Source organism: Phalangium opilio, unplaced genomic scaffold (genome assembly GCF_054372755.1).
Source record: "Phalangium opilio isolate 3A_F unplaced genomic scaffold, DU_Popi_V2 ptg000082l_1, whole genome shotgun sequence".
Taxonomy (NCBI): domain Eukaryota; kingdom Metazoa; phylum Arthropoda; class Arachnida; order Opiliones; family Phalangiidae; genus Phalangium; species Phalangium opilio.
In genome coordinates this window covers 9,504,815-9,532,678 of record NW_028324189.1, presented here as the reverse complement: position 1 = coordinate 9,532,678, position 27,864 = coordinate 9,504,815, and the positions used below count along the sequence as shown (strand labels likewise).

The window sequence follows — 27,864 nt, the reverse complement described above, 5'->3', positions numbered from 1 at the left end:
TGGCTTGGATTGCGCGCGTAAGTTGTTAGGAACTTTGCGCGTAGGTAGTTACCAGTTAGGCGGCGTAATGGGTCTTTTAAATAACCCGCCTCCTAATTGGTGGCGCTACCATCGCGCCATTCGGCCTAAAATCTCGCCAAAAGCGTCTCGCGAGCCGAGGGAGAGGTAACGCTTAGCGTCGATGATGTTTGGAGGGAGAGACGCGTAGTATTTCTAAAACGGATTTAACTAAGTTCGGTGTAATAAACAAAGCGAATTAGCGTAACTAGTAACTAACGCGTACTTGGTCATCTAAATAAGAGTTTGGTGTACGGATATCTGTGTTTTTTGGCGCGTATTTTGTGTAAAATCCGAGTCTGAACTCGAGGGTCTAATCGCGCTATGTCGGGAACGCTTTGTTCGGAGAAAGCGACGTTTTCGGCCGCTTCGCCCGCCTTATGATTATGGAGGGCCAAGGGCTATATCGGTATAGGCCTTTTCAGTGAAGCGTTAGAGCCGCGCGATAATAAACATGGCTGCCAATGAGGATGAGCCGATGCATATCTACATGAATGTGTTCCAAAATTGTTTTGAAAAGATCGCGAAGAAAACAGGTACCTATTTTAATCTTTAATATGGTTAAGCCTAGTTAGTCCCTCGTTTATCGGAGGCCTCTAAGCTTAGAAGCATACGGACCAATGACCTTGGTTTAAGGGGATTCTCGGGACCGTAATCTTCAGTCTGTATTCCCCGACCTAAAGTCAGCCAGTTAGGCCTCGGCTTCCCTTTTTATCTTGCTTTTTTGCGAAGCCAAGGCTTATCGCTTTTGAAGCTTTTCTGTGTTGCTATTTTCTTTTGTTTGGCAGTGGCATCTTTGAAATTCTACGTAAGGAATTGCAGTGTTAGGCCTAATGTTTATTAGCGGAATAACCCTAATAATTAGGCTTAGTTTAAGCGTGTTTTAGGCCAAATTCTGATCAGTTAAAGAATAAGTATGGGTCTTTTGTTGCAAGGCGATTTTGTTTAGGTATAAAAGACATGACATTTTAATTAATTGCTTAAGATATTTAACCATAATTATGTCCAATTATAGTTTAATTCGTAGTTTTGGTTGCATTTTAATCTGGGTTTTTAAATATTTATAGGTTATAATGAAAAGAACAAAGAAGTCAACTATGGAATGTCATATTCTAACGCGGAAGATGGTCTACCTCAAGTACATGTAAGTTTAATTAATTTAATTTTTAATTATTTGTTAATATAGGTTCTAGTAATGTTTTAGTAAATGGAAGACTAAATATTGGTGGGTTTTTTTTTGTTTATTTCTAGGATAACTACGGAGTACTTCCGGACACTCAGGATCCCATGGGAGGAGATCCATCCTATTACCAATATGGTGCTGTTAACCAACGTTTATTACCCCCGGAACCAAATAGAGGAATACCTAGAAAAAGGAAAAATGACTCGATGGAAAATGATGAGTTAGAACCTCAGTGGGCTAGTGTAAGTCAAAATTTTCATTTTTGGTTTGAATGCTTTTGGGGGTACATTTCTCGGGTGTGTGAATGAATTTCCAAATAGAGTTTTTAAAAAAGTATTAAGGCTTATGGTTGAAAACTAAAATATGTCTGAAAATTTAGATATAAACATAAAATTTCTTAATAGTTTAAGTTATTTAATTTAACCCATAAATATAAGAAATACCCTGAAATAGAAATGCTAAATGTAAGGAAATAAAGTTGACTAAAATTTGGGGGAATTTCAAAGGCTTGACTAAATTTTATTAGATCAGAAAAAATATTTTTTTCCATAAGACACATGAACCCTATCAGGATTCATACAAACCTGGAAAACCAGGAAAATTCAGAGAAATAAATAGTTGACAAAAACCTCAGGGAAATTTCGAATTTTTAGTAAAATTCAGGGAAATTTCGAATTTTTAGTAAAATTCAGGGAAATTTCGAATTTTTAGTAAAATTCAGGGAAAACTCAGGGAAATTTCGAATTTTTAGTAAAATTCAGGGAAAACTCAGGGAAATTTCGAATTTTTAGTAAAATTCAGGGAAAACTCAGGGAAATTTCGAATTTTTAGTAAAATTCAGGGAAAACTCAGGGAAATTTCGAATTTTTAGTAAAATTCAGGGAAAACTCAGGGAAATTTCGAATTGTTAGTAAAATTCAGGGAAATCAGGGAAATTTGCGTCAAACAGGGGCCAAGTAATTAAGCAAAATGTTCATGAACATCCCCTCCATAGGATTAACATTACACTATATTTTGGAGGCTCGTAACTCTGGTTATATTAGAGATACGGGGATGTCCTTTGATTATGTAATAGTCATATTTGCCCCCCCCCCTACTTCGTTTAAATTTGCTCCATAGGATACCCCATATACGGGAAAAACCTGGAAAATTCAGGGAAATATATGGGGAGAAAACCTGGAAATCTTAGGGAAATTTGTTTTCCAAAAGTTGTATGAACCCTGACTATATATAGTTTACACACGTGGAGGATTCATACCATTTACACCAAAAGGCCAGGCTACCTGTAAGGACAAAAGCAGACAGGTTTTTGTCCTCCAGGTAGCCTGGTTCATGGTGGAAATGGTATGAATCCTCCATGGTCCAAAATAATAAATTTCTCGTAATTCCATCCATAAATTCGGGGGGGGGGGAAACCCTTAAAATCTCCGTTAAAAAATATGTGACGTCACCAACAGTACTCGGGGTAATAATTAATCATTAATCATTTGGTTAATTATTGAATTCAAAGACATTGAGCCATATAGATCAAGTAATTTAATGTCAAAGCTATTAAGTGAAAGACTTACTGTAAATTAGAATCCATTGCTTAGCTTTGAAATGAATAGAATTTCGAATTAGTTCAAATCCGCGCGCGTCATCTTAAAGACATTGAAACCAAGGAGGGATTTCAATGACTAAAGATAATCGAGGAAAATCGGTAGGATCATATCGATGGAGATAGAATTTAAACCATTAAATAGGGAAAGGGGGAAGATCAATTAACCAACTATCATCGGGAATACACGCGGCTTAAAGATGAGTTTAACATCAATAACTGTCAGTTGACACAGCTTTCGAGTTTAGGAGAACCCGATTGACTGAACAGGGAGGGAGGCAATGTTCCCCTATTCACGAATACAATCAATTTTACCATGAATATTTATATATATCTACCCCCGTTTAATGAATGAATTGATTAAATAAATCTATATTCTGGTACTACGAACTTACTCGTGACGTCCTCTTATATCTCTTACCTTGGTTTTTGGCGACCATATTGGAAGTCGTCAGCTCAGACCATACATATTGACGTCACGTCCCCGTAGCTCCTCCCCTCTCAGTACCAACCACTCTACATGTCTGGTTTAGAAATATTAGTTCTCAAGAGTTACTTGATTTTGACGAACTATGGTGTAGTGTTGCCAGAACCTTAACCAATGGTTTGTTTGTCTTACCTCAGGATTAGGAAAAAGAAAAACCAATTTTATTGAAGCTTTAACTTTTGCTATCTAGAATCATTCATTTCAATATATATCTATGATAAACTCGTGGTTCTCCGTGTGTGGATTTAGTGGTTGTTGGAATCTTAGTTTTGAACTGATTCGAACTATATGTACTTTATACTCACTGGCAACCATGTAACGTGAGATAGTCGAGGTTATTTTTCTTTACCCCCTAATAATTAAATCGATGTTATGAAGCGTTAAATTATTAATTTCTCGCTGATAAACATAAAAATTTAAAGGTTATTAGTTTAATTAACAATTGGCATCAAATCAGATAGTTTTTAAAATAATTACATTTAATTCGACACGGAATAGTAGACTAAATTATAGTCAAATATTCATGGGAAAATTGAAACATTTAGTTAATTCATGGCATGGTTTAAGCCTATTGACTCGAAAATCGTGAAATTTCCCCAATTTCTCTGGCATCTCTCTCACACTCTCTCTCTATCCCTGGGCTGATAGGGACCTACTACCATCTCTCCCCTTTCGGATCCCGATGAGAAAATAATAAATGGCCAGTTGTCTGAGACATTCGCTGACGCACCATCATTTTAAAATATTGCCCTAGCTCCAATAATTCCAAAGCTATATTATTCCCCAATCCAATCAGCCAAATTCCAGTCATTTAGATAACACCCCCCGATTATCTATAGCTATATAGCTATCCTTGACCCTGGGAATAAGTTAATTAATAATTATAATTAAATTTAATTAACAATTTGATGTAAATCATCAATCTTTTATTTTTTTGTACATTAAGAAATGTTCTTATACGTATGCCAGACGTTGTACTACTTCTTGATTTATATTAAATAATTCCTTAAAAAACCTTTACAACGCCTTGGTTTGATCCAAAATCCCTTTAAAGAAATTTAGTGTTTTTTTTTTTTTAAAAAAAACGAGCGGTACCAAACATCTTAGAGAGTTATATTAACAATTTTGACCTTGACTGTTACCGACTTACCATCTGCCATCGGTATGCCCGTTAAATACAAGGATAGGTAAAAAGGGACAAATAAGGAGGCAGGCCTTCGGAGGTTCAACATTTGAATTATCCACACGAATGAAATCTAATTTGAACTAATTTGAATTTTAATATCATTGGGAGGCATTTTCATATGCAGATTGATCTAATAATTGAATCAATTGAAAAATGACTTTAATTTCGTGATAGTTCACCTTCCCTTTAATATTGTCTAATATGACCTTATTAAAGATTGCATTGGGTAAGAAATAAAAATGAAGGGTATCGTATTACTTAAAGAAATTGGAACGGTTTTAGTTTTAGTATAATTTTAAGTAAGGGTTAGAATATCTTTTATTCAATTTTTTGACAGCCCTTCAAAATATTAGTTTTAAAATGCCTCAATTAGTTTATTTTAGTTATAGTTTCTGTTTTTATGTGAATTACAATACGGGGGAAAACAAATAATCCAGCCCTTTTATTATTAAAGGTTGTATAAAGGTAAATGTACAGTTAGTTACGACAGCTAGGTAGTTGAAGTAAATATATATCCTTCGAGTTCGAATAATCCCATCGGAAAACGTTCGACAATGTAATGGTTGAATTACGTATAAACGCCAATTTTTTCATCGTAAATTATAAATAATGAAAAGTGTATTTGTAGAATTAAACTATAATTTTATAATCTATTTATATAACGTGTGCCAAAAAGTAATAAAAGGGTGGTAGGATTGAAGTTCAGGGCTAATTTGAGTCGAAAATAAATGCTCTCCGTTTAGAACTTATGATTGAACTTTGAAGTGTTTTATAGATGACCCCTTACTTAATTTCAAGGGATCATCCGTAAAATACTCGCTTCATAACTTGTCTAAGGTGCACCTTAGGGTAAAATCTGTCATAGAAGTTACGTTTTCGACTCTAAATTGATTACACCAGGGATTGGTTTAATTTTAGAAGTAGGAATGGAGAACAGAGTAATGTGGGTGCGCGTCAAAGTCCCGGATCCCCCTTCCACGGGACGGGGGTATGAAAGAAGAGGCGGGTCATAGCGATAGAGGTCATCAAATCGTAGTTTAAGTGAGCCAATAAAATAATTTAAACTTTTCGTTATTACGTGTTGGAGGGAGGGGCTCTATACTGGGCTACGAGTCGGACTGAAGTAAATATTAACCGTTCTCCATTCCTACTTCTAAAATTAAATCTATCCCTGATTGCACGTAGTGCTTTGGTCCTCGCTGTGTATTTGTGAAATCCGTTTTTCCCTCGATTATCATTGTTGTATCTTCGTAACCCCTAGATCTACGATGCTGAATCTATAGTTTTGTATCAAACTACTAGATATTGACTGAGAAATAATTTTAATCTTCAGTCAAATATCTTTATTTCCTTATTTAAGAAGTAAACAATGTTGATTTTTATACCAATGCCCATTTTGGTTTTGTTTTTGGAACGCAAAGTTTAACTATAGAATAGTCATGGGAACTAAAAAATACCGAGGAGGAGAGCTAAGACAGACCCGTTGTTCCTATACGAGTTTTCTTCTTAGGTTAAGTTAAAACGAGGCACCGTACCCACCACAGCACGCACCACGGTTGTTATCCCCAGCCAATCCTTAGGATCGCATGAGAGAAGTCGTATTGTAGATATATAGAGAGTATGGAGTGAAAAGCTAGCTAAAGATGCGATGCGATGCCCCTAACCTAATTGAATTCCCGGTGCTGGCAAGAAGCTATTTGGGAAATTGCTACGATTTATTTCGCTCCTTTGTGATTGAACTACTTTTTTTTGCTCTCTCTCTCTCTCTCTCTCTCTCTCTCTCTCTCTCTCTCTCTCTCTCTCTCTCGCTCTTGCTCTCTCTCCGCTCGAGTTAAGAGGAGATGGGCTTGGGCTAAGATGGGCTAGGGTCCGGAAAAAGATACAGAGAGGTGCTGGACATTATCTCGCGTTATCCCTAGAAATATTAATCCGAGAATGATTGACTTACGCAGTCATTAACTCATGAACTATCCTAGCTTTTAAATTCCACACTGTTTTACCAAGAAGCGATATCTAGTTTACTAGGGAGAAGGTTTAAATTCGCCACATTTCTAGCTTCATCTGGAGTCCAAACGTAGGTCCGGAGTTAATCCCCGCCTCTAAATTACAACCAGCATCTCATTGGTCCTTGAAAACTCACGTCAGGGCGACGCGTATGACGAAAATTACGTATTTTTGGACTGAGGAGAGGCGAAATAGCCCGGCCTCCTTTTACGCCCCCCCCCTTGTTTTTGAAAGGGGGACTGGGACTATGGCGCGCGAATACTTACGCATCTCATACCTTCTCCCTAGTAAACTAGATATCGCTTCTTGGTATAATACAGCGTGTTCTTAAAGGTTTTATTATAGAGCTATTTCAGTGGGGGAAAAATTTCGTCTGCTACGAAAATTGGGCCTGCCTTTGGCGGACCAGGGCGGCCATTTTGTGCAGATTTTCTCTATGGGCAAATAGCATTGGTGACGTAGCCATTACCCCCTCTGAAATAGCTCTATAGTACCAAAGTACTGTTGGACTGTTCTAAGGGACATCCCTAAACAAGTTATGAAGTTGAACATTGGAGTCCATTAAATTAGAATTGTTATTCCAGTTTCTCATTTAAAGTATCTTGAAAGTAAAACACTAGAAAGGTTAACGAATCTCTGAAAATTTGTTAATACTTTTTCAGGGAGTCAATTGTCCAATCCCTCCTTTCTTTCTCTTGCATCTCTGAAAAAAAAAACTATCTGAAGAGAAGAAGTTTTTGCTTCTTCATCCCTCCATCCATACTCGCGGCCAATTTTTGATATCTATTTTTCTTGGAAAAGAAAACTCCTTTGATTTTTTTATTTTTTTTCTCATCCTTTATTTCTTTTAGGCTATTTCTCGATATCTTTTTTCTGTTTCGTTTTTAGTTTGAGATGAAGAGAGAGCGAGAGAGAGAGTAAAGAGAAGAGAAAGACCGAGAGAAAAAGTAAAAATCTCTCTCTCCTCTCTCTCTCTCTCTCTCTCTCTCTCTCTCTCTCTCTCTCTCTCTCTCTCTCTCTCTCTCTCTCTCTCTCTCTCTCTCTCTCTCTCTCGCTCTCTTTAAGAAATAGAAATCTCCCGCTGAAATTTTTATCTTTAAGTCAAAACGTTCCATCCATGTATGGTTTCCTAGTTGGTGGATTGCTTCTGAAGTTCTGATCTTAGCTAAGCCTAATGATCGTTTCTGCAAAAGTTGCAGTTAAATGTTAAAGTACAATCGGAGGGAGAATCGAATGTAGAGATAAAATACGAAATAATGACCTTATGAATCCCAAACCTGCATGGGAACTTGAAAAATAAAGAAAAAAAAATAAACTTTAATAAGTTAGTTTAGTTCAAATTAATTTCAAATACATGACCGACAAACTTCTTTATAAGATATTGTTTCCGCATGATTCTAAAGCGTATACCCCCATGACCTCTAACCCTAAAGTAAAACTACTAGTAAACCACGCGACGCCAGTCTCTGAGAGACGGAAGACACTTTCAAATAGCGTCTTGGGGGTCAATAAAGGTCATTTGTAGAGCACTCCTCCAACCGGACCCGATAATATTGGCAAACCTATTTACTCCCCCGAGTCCACTGTAACTGCGGAAGCAGCGGGAACCCATCCCCCTGTCTCCTTGGTTGGTTGGCGAGACATTTAGATAAAGTCAACTTCCGAAGTCTTTTTCAATCAATCTGTGAACAACTTTGGTCCTATTCAAAAAACATTTGACCACACGCCGCTAGAGTTAAAAAGCTGGCCGAAGAGAGAGTTTTATCTCATCTTAACACCACCCCTAAAGGCGGCTTTCTTATCTCGCGCCGACTTGTTTTAACTTATCTTTTATCTCTGGCCTGGATTTTTTTTCTCCTCCTTCAATCTTCCCCGCCCATCTCTCCTCTCTTAGTCTCTTGATGGCTTGATATCTCGAAGAAAAGAGAGGAGAGAGAGCGAGAGAAAATGCTCTTTTCTAGCCATCCAAACCTTAAGCCTTAGCACACGGCGATGATGAGAAAATTCGCGGAGGCAGTTTACTTTCACAGATGTTGCTACCTTGTTGGTGATTCCTTAGGGAGACTTCCTCGCTAGTATACCACCACCACTCTCTCTCTCTCTCCCTCTCGCTTCCTCCCATCCCATCTTACCAAATAGATAGGATAGATCTCTACCTCCGATATGCCCCACTAGCCCCAGAAAAAGGGGGAAAAACGTAAGGATTTTTGGAGGTAGCTTGGCAAGGGATGAGTTAGGCTTAACATTGTAGCAATGCTCAAACCCGTCTCTCCCTTCCTCACTCACTCTCTCTCTATCTAAAGGATTCAAGCTTTGTTCTACAGAAAAAATGTGAATGGAATCCCTTAGGAGTTTAGTGAGTGATCCGTGACTTTCATTTCTCTGTTTTAAAACAATTTTTTTTTTTCAATTTTGTTGCTGTTTTATTTGTGTTTTTCAAATTCTTGAAGCGAAACTTGGGTTTTATGAACTCTGTCCTAGAGACAAGTGTCCACCAGGGAGCCCAGTGGTCCTATAATTCTATAAAATCCTATATTTTTGAACCAGTCCTATATTATCCTATAATTCTATAAAATCCTATATTTTTGAACCAGTCCTATATTATCCTATAATTTCATGTAAGGTCCTATAATATCCTATATTTTTGACTTAGTCGAAGTTTTCGTATAGTTGAGCATCAAATTTATCAAAATTAGCTGTTTGATCGAGATCACATTTGAATAGACACCGAAATTGTGGTGTTTGCTTATATTATATATGAGCATTTTTAGTCCTATATTTTCCTATAAAACACATTTTTTCTCCTACAAAATCCTATAATTCCTGGAAAGAAATTCCTATTTTTCCTATAAGGAATTTAAATTTCTGACTGGGCTCCCTGGTGTCCACGAACGGAATGGCTTAAGACAAAGTTAAAACACTTATCGTTCTTCAAAATATCAAGTTATGTTTTTAAGCCTTGGCCTTTTTTAAAAAAATAGGCCTAAATAAATAAAGGACAGTAAGCCAAACCGATATATCGGTCAGTGGAAGAGTTGTTAATATAGGGTGTAGGCCTTTAAAGATGTATATTATGTCGATGGTTTTGACATTAAACTAAACAAAGTCTTGTCGATCGACTTTTCAGACTTTGTATTACAAATTTTTGACGTTTAAATCGATAACCGCTTTAGGTAAAGTGGAGGGAAGCAACAGGTATTGCGCCGCTCTATGGCAGTTTTCTTTATACAAAAATAAATAGGTTAGTTTCGTTGCGTGATGTATATACTAACCCAATATACGGACCCCGGTTTATTTGTTTTGTTTTAGACGGGATAAAATATAGAATTACTATGATATACTCTCGTTGAATTTTGATTAGACATAATGATAACGTCAAAGTGTGTATATGCCTTATTCCGCCTTTAACGTATGCCGGTGTTGAGTGTTACCAAAAGTATATTAAAAAGAAATTATCAATTTATAAGGTTTGGGTTGTCACAAGGATTTTTAAAATTCTTATAAATGGCAGGGAATTTCATATTGGTTTAGTAATTATCAAGAAGTGATATCTAATTTATTAGGGAGAAGGTATAAAATGCCGAAGTATTCGCGCGCCATAGTCCCAGTCCCCCTTTCAAAATACAAGGGGGGACGTAAAAGGAGGCCGGGCTATTTCGCCTCTCCCTCTCCTCAGTCGGAAAATACAAGTAATTTTCGTCATTCGCGTCGCGCTGACGTGAGTTTTCAAGAACCAATGAGATGCTGTTTGTATTTTAAAGGCGGGGATTAACTCCGGACCTACATATGGACTGGAGATAAAGCTGGAAATGTGGCGAATTTATACCTTCTCCCTAATAAACTAGATATCACTTCTTGTAATTATCCTATTGAATGCCGCCAAAATCGAGCATTCCCGCCAAATTCGAGCATTCCCGCCAAAATCGCGTATTACCGCCAATTTCGCTCATTCCCGCCAAATATTTATTTTAGTTTCATTAACTTTTAAGCGTTGAGATTAACGATTATTTGACCCTCTTAGTATACGTGTATCTTTTGCGCGATTAAAAATGTAAGCAAAATCTATTTTATTGCAATTGTGCGTGTTTTAACGTCATTTGCTCCTTGAAAACAGTGGTGGCAAAACTATTTTTGGTTACTCTATATTTACAGATACAGTTCCATAACATTCTTCCGGACGTTTTAAAAATTAAAATTTCTCAAACTTTGCGGTCGTCGCAATGTACTGTTGTTACAGTTAGTAGGATATATGCTTAACACAATTTTTAAAAAAGTCTAGCTCGGTTTTGTTTTTCAATGTTTTAATGTTTTGGCAGGGTAAACTCCCCTTTTCGTTTGCTGGCTCATTTTTATTGGCTATACTTTGTAATTTCCAACATTGTTTTTATTGGAAATTCCCGAGAAGTCGTTAAGGGAGGTTTCTTTTGCCTCTTCGGAATAGTTTGGATTTAGGCTTAAGTATAATCCTTTTTCTTCGCTTTTAAAAACGTTAAATTAATGTAGAAAATTGTTAATTCGGTTAATTGTTTAATCTCTACCCTTTTATACCATTGTTTTCAAACAGTAGCACCTCAAACGTAACCCTTTGTATTAGTTAATATATATTTTCTGTTTCGTTCTTGAAGAACAAAGAAAGGAGGATTTTATGTAGTGTTATTCTTTGCATCGCTTTACTACCCCTTTAAGACTTTTACCCCAAAAAATCCAGGCATGACTTGAGCAAACTTCAGAGGGGGTCCTGAATTTTTATTGCATTTTTTATCATTAAAGAGAGGAGGAAAAGACAACTCAACTATAAACTTGGGATAGAAAAAAAAATATATGAAAAAAAGTAGAAAAATCTTTTTTAGTGGTAGGCCTTAGTAGCACGCGTTTATTTTCAGCCCCGAATTTTTCGTCCCTCCTAGCTAAAAGCGCTCTTAGCCATAAAACTTACGTATTATAAACAAGCCGGAGTGTACGTAGGTATAAAGCTTAAACCCTTGTTATACAGGGTGTATCATAAAAGGATAATAATTACACCCCTGGCCTAAAGAAGTTATGAATAACGTAGTGTTTTATGGATGACCCCTTAATTGAATTAGCAATAGAGAGCTTTAAGTTGTAGGAGCTGAGTCTCGTGACATAATTTACGCTGCCATATTGGTGGGTTTAAACTGCAGGAATGAAGCTGAGACCACCCAATATGACTACCAGAACAGCGGTAAGACTTGGGAGGGTGTGACGTACTACTATCCCATCTAAAAGCCCCCTATAGTCTGCTACCACGAACTTTCTCGTGACGTCACACCCTCCTATCTCTTACCTCGGTTTTGGCAACCATATTGGAAGTCAGTTAAGGCCATACAATTTAGACCATACCAATGTTGACGTCACGTCCCTGTAGCTCCTCCCCTAACCCCTTTAGGTACGTACCACTCTATATAGCTATCTCAGTTGTGACGTCAGTGCCTAGGTCAAACGTCACCCAGGGGCTTAGCTTTGGCAGTGCATTGGCGGCCATGTTTGGTACCGCGTTGGTTCTATGAGCAAATAGAAATAGCATGGGTGACGTCGCACTAAGGCTTCTGAGATATAGCTCTATCATTGTCTTACTTAAATTTAAGGGGTCGTCCGTAAAATACTCCAATATAAAACTTAAAATTGATTTTCCGTAGAACTTGGTCCCGTAATTAATTATCCGTTTTGAAACACGCTGTATTTATACATATTCCGCGTGTGATGGTTTCCCAAAACAATATTCCGCGTGTGATGGTTTCCCAAAACACCCCCTAAGGATATTTTGGACTCTTCTTTGGGATGAAGAGAGAGATTATATAGTTTTTCGGAGCATCTATAGGTTTGGATAGCTAGGGAAATTTCCATTGAATTTCTCCATTAGATTCGTCAGAAATGATGATCTTATCTTGAATACGCAAAGTCATTGGGGTTTTAAAGTGTACTGATGTTTGTTGTGTGACGTGTTTAGCTTTAGCTTTATTTCACCCTGTTTCCTAGAAATTATGCAAATTTGGTGTTTCGATTCATTTTCTTGGTATGAATTTGAGAGGAAGATGGTGTTCATTCTTGTTAGAAGTCCATGAATAGGAAATTGAAGTAGTTTTGTAGAATTTGATAACTGTGAAACATGGGAATTTGAATTTCAAAGTAATTAATGCTTTGTTGAATTTATTAGCTATGAAAGATGGGCATTTTCAAATAATGTTTTGATAGTATGAAATAATTTAAATTACGGTTTTTAAGGATTTGTCGAGGGGGTAGACACTTGAGAACTCAGGTGTACAATATGTCTTGAACTCCATGTACTGTCAAAGCTGAACTCTGAGTTCCGAAGGCTTTGAACTCAATGCACTGTCAAAGCTGAACTCTTGTGAACTCAGGTGTACACAGAGATCCAAAGTGTCTACCCCCCTCGGGATTTGTTAGCTAAAGCATGGGAAATGTTTCTTAGAGAATTTATCTGTTACCAGAGCTCTCAGTCATTGGGAGACTCGTGAATTGAATCTTTTTAATCTGATTTTCAGAGCTATGAAATAGAGGAAACTTACTGAATTATTTACCTTTTATCATAAGTCTAAATTGTATTAAAATTAGCCTGTAATGTGTCTAAATATTAGAAAACTTGCTCTAATAACCTCGGTCAAAACTATTAATATTAGAAAAGTTTGGTATATTCACAACACCACCACCAACCCTAATTAGGCCTAACTATCTGTGTGAGTTTCTGCGAAGAGAAAGAGGAGAACGACACCGAGTAAATAAGGCGTAATTTATTCCGCGGCTTTATAAATGACCCCCCACGCTTAGGGAGGAGAGGAAATGGTTCTCTTTTTCGTTGGTTGGGGATAAAAGTAGAGAGAGGAGAGAGCTAGAGCCTCGGAAGGAGGATGGGGAAGTAGGAGGGAGGGATCAACTGAGCGCCGCCGCTCTCTTTCTAACTTCCCCAACCTTACCTGACCATAGCTAAACCGTAATACGAGACCCTTCGTATCCTTTAACAGTAGTCTCAGTAGACTACTACTTTTTAGTATAGTATCTTTGTATTACGTATTTCGTATAGTAGTCTCTTGGTCTGGTTCCGTTGTAGGGGGGGGGGGGGTTAGAAAAGGAGGGGGGGGGGTGTTTTTTCTATAGGCGAATGCACTGTTTACGGTCGTCGAACGGAAATAGCGAAATTCTATATACGCGTTCGCATTAACCCCCATTTTCAAAGTTTGTCCTGTCCCCCGACCCTATAGCGACAAATCATTGTATATAGTCTGACGCAGTGGAGTTAGTTGTTGGTTGGGATAAAATTTCTATATTTTCTTTTGTGTGTGTCACCTAACCCTAAACAATAGCTTTGGTGACTGATAAAGTTTGCCGCTATAACTTGGAACAGTTTAAACGGTACGCGGAATTGTTACTTTGGTATTTAGGAATCAGGATTCAAATAAAGTTCCTTATTTAAATTCCGCGAAACTTTATTTATTATATATATATTTTTTTTTTTTTTTCGAACTAATCCTGGTTCTTTTAGTTGTTATCCGTAATCAATTGTGTTGCGTAATAAAACCCCAGTTTCTGTAGTTTTGCGTCAGTTCTAAATAGTTGCGATTTCAATCTTCAAATTACTTCGTTGTGCATCAAGAAAAATTTCATTGTTTCATGGTGCTTCGGATGGTTTTCATTATAGTTTAAATGTTCACTTAATCATTGCGAATAGTTTAATAATTTCTTAACCAAGAAATGCAAGAATTTCGGAGTTGAAATGTTCATTGAAACGCTGTGATGCGAACTCAGTGTAATTTAAAACAATTTCACACGAAGAATTGAACTGAACCATGCCTAGTTTATTGTGTTCAAACTTGTCAGCGCCGCAAGGAGAAGTTCGACCTTACCATTACGAATATTTACTTCCCTCAGATTATCCCAATCCATCTCTAACTTATTCTCATTCTCCGCAGGTTTGTCTATCTGTTTTGAAAAATGTCAAACTATTATAGGGCTATTGCAGGGTTCATACAAACCTGGAAAACCTGGAAAAATCAGGGAAATAAATAGTTGACAAAAACCTCATGGAAAATTCAGGGAAATTTCGAATTTTTAGTAAAATTCAGGGAAATCAGGGAAATTTGCGTCAAACAGGGGCCGAGTAATTAGGCAAAATGTTCGTGAACATACCCTCCATAGGATTAACATTACGCTATACTTTGAAAGCTCATAACTCTGGTTATATTAGAGATACGGAGATGTCCTTTGAGTACGTTATAGTCCAATTTGTCCCCCATACAACCATACTAAAAACTTAGGGCTACGACAAGTAACTAAGCAAAACGTAAGCAAACAATCCCCTCCATAGGAATAGCATTACACTAACTCTGGAAAATTCAGGGAAGTATGTGGGGAAAAACCTGGAAATCTCAGGGAAATTTGTTTTCCAAAAGTTGTAGGAACCCTGCTATAGAGAAACAAAACGTACATCGCATTCCCGATATTTTTGAAACGACCCATCTGGGACATGGTCGTATACCCCTTTGTAACCCTTAAATTATTTTTGTTCTGGTTTAAACCACGCTAAACCCACCTGTCAATCTGAAGAGTTCTCTCCCCATTCATGATTAGTAGTTGATAACTGTGATATTTTTAAATCTGGTAGCGTCACTAACATTTCGTGAATGATGTTGATCTGAATGATTGTTTTACTTCGTGGTTAAAAATAATACCGGACTGCTTCTAGCTAATTATAGACGGTTCTGACTTGACTCTTTTGTTTGTTTTTGTCTTTCTCATAGGCCTATGGAGTTGAAACTTATAATCCGGACCAACCGAGGTATACGTCACCGAAACCTAATCCATATGGGGAAAACTATTTCATGGGTAAGTTTAATTGAACTGTTATTATTTACTTAATTTCCGGTATTGATCGTTTTACAACAAATATGTTTGAAACTTAACTTGACGTCAAATTAAAATTTTATTTATTAATATATCTTGTTAAAGGGAGGGTGAAGTAGAAAATCAAGTGATTTTTTATCGATTCTTCTACTAATTATAAGACCAGTCTGCATAGTGAAACATTCAGGAAATACTTCGGAATGATTTTAAAATTCAAATTAGGTTCAGATTTTAAGGATAATTTTAAAGAAAGACTTCCGACCAATCGCGTAACGCCCTGCCTTTTTATTAACAAAATTCTTGTGGCACGCTCCATGTCTCGCGCCATGATTGTCACGTCGCGCACAAATTTTATCAAATCTCGTGATAAATTTCATTCGACACGGAACGTGCCACGAGAATTTTGCTAATAAAAAGGCAGGGCGTTACGCGATTGGTCGGAGGTCCTTCTTTAAAATTATCCTAAAAATCTGAACACAATTTGAATTTTAAAATCATTCTGAAGTATTTCCTGAATGTTTGACTATGCAGATAAAAAATCACTTGATTTTCTACTTCACCCTCCCTTTAACTTCTTCAAGTTTTGACCTATTTTGTCGGGAAATTTTACAGGGCGTTTCTCGAAGTGGTCAGTAAGAAATTATGAGTCGGGTGATTTAGAGTTGAAAATGTTCCGCGACATTTTTGCCCTAAGGGTCACGGTTTTCTATAGTTATGATTGGAGTGTTTTACCCCTATTATCATTATGCCTTAAATTTAAATTTAACTATTATTGTTTTATAGTTTCTTAATTATATTTAAGGGGTTATTCGTAAGACACTCCCAATGTTTACAACTTGAAAACTGTTGGTTGACCTTAGGTCAACCCGATATCACCCAAAGAACACAACGCGACCCCGTAATTTCTTACAGACCTTTCAGGAACCCTGTATCGGAAAACTTTAATGTCGACAGTGAATTTCGCGACATGTTTAAGCGCGGTCAAAGTTTAACGAAATGTTTTTCCATAAACTATATCAGGGATTTGTAAAATGGGGGAATAAGGCAGGGAATTAACGCGTTTATCTAAAAGGTTAGGTTAGGGATATATCAGGGATTTCGTTTGTTATATCAAACTATGCTTCGAGCAGTGATAAATATTGGACCCGGTGTAATTATGAAGTGGGCTTTGGGAAACACCTTAAAATTGTCAGGGATATTGGCAAAATATGATCAGGGATAAGCTTGAAAAGTCAGGGATTTTCAGTATAATTTTTTCGTGTTAGTTTTTTTGAGCAATTTTTGACCCATTCCTTACACGAAACTCCTTGTAGATGGTAGCCACAATCCATCAGAAATTTGGCCTCCTAATACGAATGTCTCATCATATCCATACTCAAACACTATGATGGGAGGCAGTGGTCATTTAACACCCGCCGCCTCCTCCTTCACATCCATGCATCTCCCGCCTGAAGCCATGGTAAGATCTTTTTTTATCAAGTACCCACCACCATACCACCTTTTTCCCCCCCAACAAAAAATCGTCAAAACCACTTTACACGTAGCACGAGTGTCAATCCCAAAACCTCTCGATCATTTTGTTTTTAAATCATTAATTAGTCAGGAAAGATAACTCTTTATTTTTTTTGTTTAATTAATATGTATAACTAGTTACGGTAGTATTGGCGAATCATCTTGCCTTATGCCTTTTACAGATTAAAGTAGAGGTTACGAGTACAAATACATGTACCCAAGATACTTGGCTAGTAAGTTCGGTTCTATGCCCATATCGAAAAAAAAAATAATAAAGCCTGAGTTAGACGCAATCAATATCTTTAATTATAATTAAAAACCCTAATTACTGTAATTGAACATTCGCATGTTTCTATTCTTAAAATTTGTCTATTCATTTTCATTCATTTTCCATGAAATTTTATTATCTCTTTCCGTGATTCTTTGGCCTACTTTTTTTCTAAAAAAAAAAAAACAATCCTTCCGTGGTTTCTTTTCTAGGGGTACAATACGGTGTCCCCGAGCCACGATCCTTCGGGCATTATGTCCACGAGTCTTCCACCCATGTCCAGTCTAAGAGGACCGTCCAGTTATCCTTCCGCACCCCATTCTTCATCCTCGCCACTTTATGGTCAACCCAACGCTTCACCCAGTCCCATGAATAATTCCGAATCAATAGTCGCTGCTAACACTAGAGGACGTCCACCTAACAACCAGACGGGGGACGCTCTAGGAAAGGCTTTAGCCTCTGTGAGTACACTTTACTTTATTTACTTCCCAAGTTCTCGCGAAGAAGAGATAGTGTAAATGGTTATCATTCATCCCCGAAACTGTATAGAACAGGTTGTGACTGTCCCATCCCTAGTATTAATATTCGTACATTCTCTGTTGTTGTTACATGGGTATTGCCAGAAGTATATAATACTTCTCTTCGAGAGAAGTGTACCACAAAGCTGGGTGAGTGTAACGTCACTCTTCCCAACATCGGAACATTTAGAGCAAGGTTACTAAACCGAATCACATACGCGATAAATAGTTCCCTCATCATTACTCTATTAGCGCTTAAATATTTGGCAAGACGCGTTCGTGCATTTTGTCCCACGTCAAGACGAGGTTTGTGGGATGATTGCTGGGGATTTAGTGCCAAACAACTATCGAATTCACCTTACGGTGCGATGCCCATTTGTAGTTTGATGAGCAGGAAAGCAAACTTAAAGGGTGAGCCTGGGAAGAATGACGTTACATAACTAAAGCATAGGGAGGATACAGAGTGTCATCCTTCTTCTATTATCCCCTTCTGGTATTAATTGCTGTCACAAAGTTTAATGTATTACTTCAGGTGTTTTTTTGCGAAGTGTCAAGGTTAATTCGAAGCGAATCCTAATTTTATTTAATTAGATATACTCAACGGAACAAACGAATAGCAGCTTTTCATCAACACCATCAACTCCCGTTAGTTCGCCACCTCCCCTATCAGGTATTACGAATCAAAGTCGACGGCAACAACAACAACAACAGCAGCAACAGCAAGCTAACGCGCCGGGCGCTAACGATGTCGATTATTCCGGAGTACCTCATTGGTCCAGAGGAAATAATTCGCATACGCAAGCCCCTAACTATCCTGATGGACAAGTCCACCAAATGGTAAGTAACGAGACATAAGTACTTATAAAAGGCATGTTGGTCCCACAAATCAAATATCTTTTGCGGCCCCCGGGTTTTTTTTTCCTTTTTGTTTATAATTTTGTACAATAGCAAAATAGAGTTGAAGATCGACTAGAAGAAGCTATTCACATCCTAAGAGACCAAGTTGAGGTAAACAAATGAATAAACAAACTCGCGCCATTTTTGTGGTATTATCTTATCGCTCAGGATGTGGTAGCTAAAAATATATCGCTGCTTTTAGTGGCTTTATTGGCTTCGTATACCGTCTTTTACCACGCGTTTAACTAATTGTAAACTCCTCCCCCAAATGACATTCTTGCATGAATGTTTACATATTTTATCAACTTATATAATATTAACTCGCGTCATTTCATGATAGAACACAAGTGTTTTTTTTTTGCTCAACAGATGGTTTGTGGGTTGCGTAGTGTTTTATTTCATAAAGTAGACAATTGCCATCTATGCTTATAGTGGCTGGGTTTAAAGCGATCTGTTGTTTCAACGTTTTGTTTTTTTTTTTGTTTGTTTGCTCGCTTCTGGGAATGTTTATTGACTTTTAAGTTTTTTGTATCTTTTTCCTTCTTCCCACACTTTTTTAGATGCCTTTGAAATTGAAGTTTCAACAGACACCTGGCGTAATGGAAGAGAGATTAGACGATGCCATAAATATCTTAAGAAACCACGCGGAAGGGTCGCTTCTTCAAGGGGTTCCCGGATCGGCTGGGATTGGTGGGCCAGTCTCCAATATGGGTTCGGCCCCACCACATTCCAATGGCCTCTTGAATTCGGTTGGCGGCCATCCTTACCCACCTACGGTCAATTTACCGTCTCTCGATTCCCACGTGGTAAGTCAAGTTTTGTTTCTTTTTTTAACTAAACATACCGGACACTTGTTATAAGTTCTTACACCTACCATCACTTCAGTCGTTTAATACTTCGCGTACCATCACTTAAGTTGATAAATACTTCGCGTACCATCACTTAAGTTGATAAATACTTCGCGTACCATCACTTAAGTTGATAAATACTTCGCGTACCATCACTTAAGTTGATAAATACTTCACCTACCATCACTTTAGTCGTTAAACACTTCACCTACCATCACTTTAGTCGTTACCCTTACCGAAAAAAAACCTCTAAAAAACGTCTTCAGCCCAACCTAAGACGTGTTTTAGAGGTGGTTTTTTCGGTAAGGGTAAACACTTCACCTACCATCACTTTAGTCGTTAAACACTTCACCTACCATCACTTTAGTCGTTAAACACTTCACCTACCATCACTTTAGTCGTTAAACACTTCACCTACCATCACTTTAGTCATTAAACACTTCACCTACCATCACTTTAGTCGTTAAACACTTCACCTACCATCACTTTAGTCGTTAAACACTTCACCTACCATCACTTTAGTCGTTAAACACTTCACCTACCATCACTTTAGTCGTTAAACACTTCACCTACCATCACTTTAGTCGTTAAACACTTCACCTACCATCACTTTAGTCGTTAAACACTTCACCTACCATCACTTGAATTGTTACACACTGCGCGTACCATCTCTTGAATTGTTACACACTGCGCGTACCATCTCTTGAATTGTTACACAGTTCGCGTACCATCTCTTAAATTGTTGCACACTTCGCGTACCATCTCTTCAGTGGTTAAATACTTCACCTACCATCACATAATTTGTCGAGTTTTTCACCTACCATCTCATGGGTTGTAAAGTTCGTCATCTTGCAAGGTGTTAAGGAACATTCCCTTTTCTCTCTTTTCAGCCTACCTCTCCCAATTTACCAGATCATAGTTTAAGGAACAGGGTTTCGATGACAACTTCCCCCGGCGGTCAAACCTCTTTACCCCATTACGGTGGGTTCCCCCCGTCTTCAAATCATCTACAAAACTTGAATGATGTCAGTCCTACTAACGGACCAGGTTTTGCAGGGATGCCTTCGGACACTAGTTCCGCCTCCAAATTGGACAAAACGAAAGATTCGGAGAAGGAATTGGGTCGAGGCAAAACGGGGACGCCATTACCAAATTTAAACACGCCAAATCTCGCCTCTTTGGGGGTATCTACCCCCTTGGTGTGTTCTACGGCTACCACAACTACCCCTACTATAAGTGGTGGTACTACCATCGTAACTTCCTCCTCTCCTTCTCCAGGGTCGGTTACGACGACAAACTCTAAGGGCACAAAGAGACCACGATCTAGATAGTAAGTCTACTAAAATTACTTTCAACTCCCCCCCAATGACCTTTGACGATTTATTGGCGCCAATGTATGACCCTTAAACTCTGGAACAATTTAACCCTTATAGTAATAGTGAACAATCGATGGGTAACGCTGGTAGCTCTGGAGATGAGGACGAAATTCCTGAAGTCAAAGCTGAAAGGGAAAAGGAAAGGCGGCAAGCTAATAACGCCCGAGAAAGGTACAAGAGATCCATGAATGAAAGGTTTAACCAAAAGGGTGTTGGTTTGTCATAGGACTGCGCGAACAAACTAATATTTTTTGCATGCCTTTCCCCATTAGACCTTTTTAGTCTTAGACCTGTAATTACGGAAGTTAAACTGATTCTTGTCAACTTAAAATGTTTAGTGCATGACGTATCAAAGGCATTTTGGGGTTTGAGAGCAAATGTGGTCGGATTTTAATGCAATTTGAATCGTTTAAAGCTTATTAAAGGGAGGGTGAAGTAGAAAATCAAGTGATTTTTTATCGATTCTTCTTCTAATTATAAGACCAGTCTGCATAGTGAAACATTCAGGAAATACCAGCTCCGAATGATTTTAAAATTATTTCAAATTAGGTTCAGATTTTAAGGATAATTTGAAATAAGCCCCTCCGACCAATCGCGTAACGCCCTGCCTTTTTATTAACAAAACTTTCGTGGCACGCTCCATGTCTCGCGCCACGATTGTCACATCGCGCGCCTAATTTTATCAAATCTCGTGATAAATTTCATCCGACACGGAACGTGCCACGAGAATTTTGTTTATAAAAAGGCAGGGCGTTACGCGATTGGTCGGAGGACCTTTTTTAAAATTATCCTTAAAATCTGAACCTAATTTGAAATAATTTTAAAATCATTCGGAGCTGGTATTTCCTGAATGTTTCACTATGGAGACTGGTCTTATAATTAGTAGAAGAATCGATAAAAAATCACTTGATTTTCTACTTCACCCTCCCTTTAAGAACCCTGTTTCATATCACGATGTAGTTTATGAAAATATTTGCGGATTTTTCGGAAAATAGTTTCGAAGAATCCATTTTTCGCGCAGTTCTTAACTGAGAATTTATTTTCCAACATCCCCCCTAACTTGACGTTATTTTTTTTTTTTCTTGAACTTTAACAATCAGAATTCGAGTTCGAGATATCAACGAAGCTTTTAAAGAGCTCGGTAGGATGTGTATGGTACATCTTAAAACTGATAAAGCTCAGACGAAGTTGAACATTCTTCATCAGGCGGTAGAAGTGATAACTAGTCTTGAACAACAAGTTCGAGGTATATTATTACAACCCAATCCCTTCTCTTCCCAATATGGAAATTTGAACTTTTGAAACACCGTAACTTCAAATGTTGTTATACGTTAATGTAATCGGTACAGAACGCAACCTAAATCCTAAAGCGGCTTGTCTAAAGCGAAGGGAAGAGGAGAAGAGTGAAGAGGGACCCAAATTGGGAGGTATGCCGCATCCTTCCGGAATGGATCCCATGGCGCATCAAAGATTAGCCTCAGTCTTGCCCGCTGGTCTCTCTCAAGCGTTACAGGTATTTTTTTTTTTTTTTTTTTCATTATTTTATTTTATTTATTGCACTTTTTGAGCACTGAGTTGCAAATATCTCAAATGCCAAATTATGAATTAACTAATTAATTAATTATTTATTAATTAATCATTATTATTTTAATTTTAATATCTTAAAAATTTATTAATGTATAATCGAGTGTTGTTACAAATTTTTAGGGTATTTTCAAAAATATTTAGTGTACCAATGCACTTGAAATATTTTTTTCGCAGCTCGTAATTGACCCGTGATTTATCACCGTTTTTCCAAAGGTGAAGTTGCACTCTTTATTATCTATGTGTAGAATTGTTCGTTCGTTTTTTTTTTTTTTTCGATATATCTCGACTCTTTAAGATGGTGGTGGTTATCTTTTTCAACTATGATTAAATTTAATTCGAAATATGGGAGAAGTTTAAATAGCTTGTGGGTTTAGAATTTTTTGACCCGCGATAAAACGCTACGTGCTTACAAGGATGATGGGGAGGGGGGGGTGAGGGTGCATAAGAGAAATCGGCCCGCTAACTGTGGAATGACCCATAGTGGGACGCTACCTGATTCGTCTGACGTAGACCGCCCGCCATTTTTTCCGAGCATTCATCCCCATTTTCGAGTGTCCCACTATGCCTGAGTCATTCCACAGTTAGTGTGCCGATGTCCCCGCAGATTACCACGCATCTTGGTGCTAATATTAGTGATTTCTGACTTTGTTTCCAATACGATTTCCAAATGACTATTCAAACCCCTATTTCATTAATCAAGGAGTTCTGTTTTAGAAATAGTAATTAAAATTAATCGCGTCAAAAAGATTATCAAGATGACCCAATTGCCTTATGATTTTTCTACTTAATTACAAGATAACATTCAATTAAATCGCACTGAATGTTAAGCCATTCCTAATTCATCAGAATATGTCTATATACTCTTAGATTAGGCCTATATGTAAATTTCCTTAACAACTAACAGGGGTATATATTAGAAGCTCTTGAAAGAGAAAGAACGCGGAAAACACCCATGACATCTTTTTCTATAAAAAGTAATGGTTATGGGACGTCCCCCTTTGAAATTTACGATTTGGTTTAGAAAATGAAAATGGGGGAGAGTTCGGTCATAAATCAATGTTCTATGGGTCAAATTCCAACAATTGTAAAATTCTGAACAATTGATATCATCTTCAGTTAAAGGGGCTGTTCGGACAGTGGGACAAACGACGATCTTCCTCATAGAGCTTAACATAGCGGGTGGGTAAAAAAGGAGAGGGGGTCGGACAGCCCCTTTAACCATTCAGGGTTCGTACGGAACCTGGATAAGTCAGGGATATGAAAATTAGGGGAAAAAGTCGGGGATTTAAAAGTTTTTCCTAAAAAGTCAGGGATTTCGTTTGGTAGATCGAACCATGCTTCATGCAATGCTAAATATGAGACAGCTGTGAGCTCTACGCGTCAAATTCCAACAATTGTAAAATTCTGAACAATTGATATCATCTTCAGTTAACCATTCAGGGTTCGTACGAACCTGGATTAGTCAGGGATATGAAAATTAGGGGGATTAGTCAGGGATTTTAAAATTTTTCCTAAAAAGTCAGGGATTTCGTTTGGTAGATCGAACCATGCTTCAAGCAATGCTAGATATGAGCCAGGTGTAATTATGAAGTTGGCTCTGGTAGAAACCTTAAAATGGTCAGGGATATAGGCAACATTTGGTCAGGGATAACCTGGAAAAGTCAGGGATTTTCAATGTAAAAATTTTGTACGAACACTGCCATTACCATATTCCATATGAACTGTAGCGAATCAGTTACAGAACTTATAATACATTCCAATCGTATACCGAAGTCAAAATTCACTTTTGTTGCAAACCTATCCTAGCACTGACCAGTAGTCATTAGGTCATAAAAGCTTCATATTGGGTTTTGAAAAAAAAAAACCATTTTGAAATTGAAACCCATTACATGTCATTCATTAAAACAACCATTGAAAGTACCGTTTCTATAACCCTTCATATTTATACATAACAATTGCAGGGTACTCAACCTATATTACCTCCAAGCCAGTCACCACCGTAGTGGATGTTTTGTTTCTGCTTAAGTGAAAAAAAAAAAGATAATAATTAAAAAAACAAACAGAAAAAAAAATACAAAGACAGTATAAAAACGAACTTCCAACGATATAAAAAAAGAGTGCTGGAATATATTTTCTCTGCCATCGTCACTTCAGGCCCCGGCTTTTAAGCCAGATAACTTTGGATTAATTAATTAACAAGTAAGATTAATTAAAACATTTCGGGCAATTGTTGGGTTAGAAACGAACAAGAACCAACTTTGTCGTGTGAAAAATAATCATGTTAAACAAGCTTTAACTGGTGTGCTATAGTGCCGAAAAAAATATATTGAGGTTGAGATAAATGAAAAAAACAATTAGTGAAAAACAAACTTTGTTGAATCTTTCCATTCCTTCACTCGGTGTGAGAAACGAGAAACGTGTGTCGAACTCAAAATAACGGTGTTTGAATGAAGAAAGAAAGAGGTTTTACCTTTTTAGAGCTCTCTCTCTATAAGATATTTACGCCAATTTTATCGAGTAAAAAATTTAAAATTGGCAGCATTTTTTTATTTTTTTTTTTTTTTTTTGTGTCAGCCATTTAAGTATTTCGAAGAAAAAAAATCCAATTTGGTATTTTTTTTTATCGCGAAGTTTTCCTACGCGAAAAAAGAAAATTATAAATAACGTTGGCAGAATTAAAGAAAAAAACCCCGTGCGCTAATATTTTTTTTAAGTTAATTTCAAAAAAACTTTTAAAAAAGCCAGGGTTTTCTTTTTTCCAAAGTTGTGATTTCGAAGATTTAAAAATTTTTTTAAATAATCGCATTTTTTTTTTTAATGAAATGTTTTTAAAACTGCGGATGAAAAATTGATTATTATTATTATTATTATTTTCTCTCTCTCTCTCTATCTCTCTCTCTACCTCTAATTGGGATTAAATTTGGCATAAAAAATCTTTTTAATTAAGGATTTTAATTTTAAATAATTAACGGAAGATGCATTTGTGTTTAAAAAAATTTTATGTCAAAAATTTTACGTGAAAACACAAAAAAAAAAGCCAGTAAGTGTCCCGCCCCTCTCTTTTACCATTGTTTAGTTTAATTATATTTCATAATTATTTCGTTAATTAATTTTTAATTGTTATGTTGTCCTTAAATTCACGCATTTAAAAAAAGTTCAACAATTTTTTTAATATTATTGTATAGTCAGCACAACCTTGTCATTTTTATTAATGATTTAAAAATCATTTTTATTGTCAAATAGATTTGCCATAATTTAGTCCTAGACCCCCCCCCCTCCTTTTCTTCCCCCTTCCTTTTTTTCAAATCAGGTATAGTTAAATTATGTACCATTTAATTAAATTTCTTGCGCAAAATAAGTCAATTAGAATTAATTTTGAATGATCTTTAAATTTAATTTTGGTACATGGTTAATTATATTTAATTGTAAATGAGAAGCCTTATTTATTTTTGTTTTTAGATGATAGGGTTTAAATAGGGATTAGTTTGGGCTATGAAATGAACCAAAGTTGGTCAAAATCGGCCAATAAGTGATGGAGTTACGGCTATTATTAACTAAGCCTTGGCAGAATGAGTCAGCAGTTTACATATATAACCGCCATTTTGGTGGTGATATTCGAGTTTACCCGATTTTAATGAAATTAGGCTCATTTTAAAGCTCTTACTGAGCACTATTTATATTTTTAGATATCTAAAAACAATTACAAAGCCTCTTTGTTTAATTTTTGTTTTTAGATGATAGATTTAAATAGGGATTAGTTTGGGCTATGAAATGAACCAAAGTTGGTCAAAATCGGCCAATAAGTGATGGAGTTACGGCTATTATTAACTAAGCCTTGGCAGAATGAGTCAGCAGTTTACATATATAACCGCCATTTTGGTGGTGATATTCGAGTTTACCCGATTTTAATGAAATTAGGCTCATTTTGAAGCTCTTACTGAGCACTATTTATATTTTTAGATATCTAAAAACAATTACGAAGCCTCTTCGTTTAACAATTAAAAAAAGGCCTAAAGTACTTTTTTGGTATTTTATTTACTCGTGCACAAAATGAGGTGCCGGGTGAAAAACGATTGAATTTTTTATTATTAATTATTATTAAGTTCGTGTAGGTTATTTTTATTATCGTAGAATTATTCTGTTTAATTGTGAATTTAATTAATTAAATACATACAAAAAGATTAAAAAAAAAATCGAAAAAGTATTTTTAATATGGTAGCTATTTTTTAGCCGTATTTGTTTTTGTTTCTACAAAAGAAAAAAAAAGGTATTATTGATTTGATTGAAATACGTTAAATGAAAAATATTCTAAATCATTTTTCATTTAATTAAAATTAAATAAAGTACTTGACATTATTGCATCTTCTAATTATTAATTAATTAATTAATATCTATTTTAATAATATACCCGCAGAAAATTTAATTCAGGATAGGCGAGAAGTACTTAGCATTTAAAGTTGAATAGAATTAAATTAAATTAAATTAAGGTACAGTAAAGATGAGATTAATTAATTGGGATGAAAATATTTGAGTAAATCACTTATTTGTGGTTTATTAAATTAAAAACCCCCTGAATAAAAAAAAAATAAATAAATAAATTGAAGCTGCGTGCGTGCGACTCTAACGAGATCAACGTTTTGTACAAAATCATAGCTTGTAAAAATTTTTACAAATTCTCATTTTTTTTTTTATTTTTATTATTTTATTTTATTTTTCTGTCTTCATTGAAAGGTTTCGAAAAAGCTAAATAATGTTGTGAGCTATCGCCCTTCTTTTCTTTCCCCTTCTTCGTTTTCTATTAATTAATTAATAAATTAATTGAAATTAACTTCCTTCCAGAATCATGAATTTCAAAAAAAAAAAAATATTGAAAATAATTATAAAAGTTAATTTCAAAAAAGATATATATTTAAAAAAATTTGCTCTCTAAGCTAAAAAAAAAAACATTTTAGGCTGTAAAAATTAAACTAAACAAATCTGTCCGCATCATAATTATATTTGTGTTTTACTTAAATGTGCAGTATATTTTTATACTGTTTTTTTTTTTTTTTTTTGTTTTTGATAATTCTTTTTCAAAGGTTAGACAAAAGAATTAATTTAATATCATTTTTTCGTTTTTTTTTTTTCATTAATATTGCGCGCTGAAATAATTTCACCTCCTATCCCTCCAATAATTTTTTTTTATAAATACATATATATAGTGCTCACTGGCTAATATTCATTCGTATTTCGCGTATTATTTTGCCAAAAATATAAACAAACAAACAAACAAAAAAAGATATTGAAAAATTAAAAAAAAAAAAAAAAAAAAAAACATACAAGAAAACTTGTTCTCATTCGACGCGGCGTCTAGTGCGTTTTGGGAATTTTTCGAGTATCTTATCTGACCAACAACAACAACAACAACCTGGTACTTCTTAATTTGAAATAAAATAAGTGCCATTTTTAATTGGGGGAGTTTTATTAT

General features: G+C 36.2%; 1 protein-coding gene across 6 annotated transcripts; it reads left to right on the top strand.

Moving 5' to 3' along the window:
• Positions 1-133: 133 nt before the first annotated feature.
• Positions 134-27,846, top strand: da (transcription factor daughterless). Of its 6 annotated transcripts, none has more exons than XR_016371231.1 (16): positions 134-593; positions 1,125-1,201; positions 1,309-1,482; positions 15,289-15,373; positions 16,705-16,850; positions 17,086-17,136; positions 17,384-17,632; positions 18,281-18,526; positions 18,638-18,697; positions 19,147-19,392; positions 20,325-20,764; positions 20,868-20,981; positions 21,911-22,056; positions 22,160-22,323; positions 22,518-22,610; positions 24,359-27,846. XR_016371231.1 is itself a non-coding variant. In XM_089848407.1 (16 exons), exons 1-16 carry the CDS (start codon positions 512-514, stop codon positions 24,398-24,400), a joined length of 2,247 nt encoding a protein of 748 aa, XP_089704533.1. In that variant the 5' UTR covers positions 134-511; the 3' UTR covers positions 24,401-27,846. The 6 variants fall into 6 exon arrangements, 5 of the variants coding, with proteins under 5 accessions (XP_089704533.1, XP_089704529.1, XP_089704528.1 ...); XM_089848407.1 differs by lacking the exon at positions 22,518-22,610 and having other exon boundaries at positions 20,325-20,415; positions 20,491-20,764; XM_089848403.1 differs by having other exon boundaries at positions 22,572-22,610.
• Positions 27,847-27,864: the final 18 nt, after the last annotated feature.

Bases quoted from the DNA above. Each gene is read 5' to 3' on its own strand.
- da (XM_089848402.1), top strand. From the start codon at position 512: ATGGCTGCCAATGAGGATGAGCCGATGCATATCTACATGAATGTGTTC. The intron at 15,374-16,704 runs GTAAGTTTAATT...AACTCCTTGTAG, and splicing joins TGGGGAAAACTATTTCATGG to ATGGTAGCCACAATCCATCA. The intron at 19,393-20,324 runs GTAAGTCAAGTT...CTCTCTTTTCAG, and splicing joins CGTCTCTCGATTCCCACGTG to CCTACCTCTCCCAATTTACC.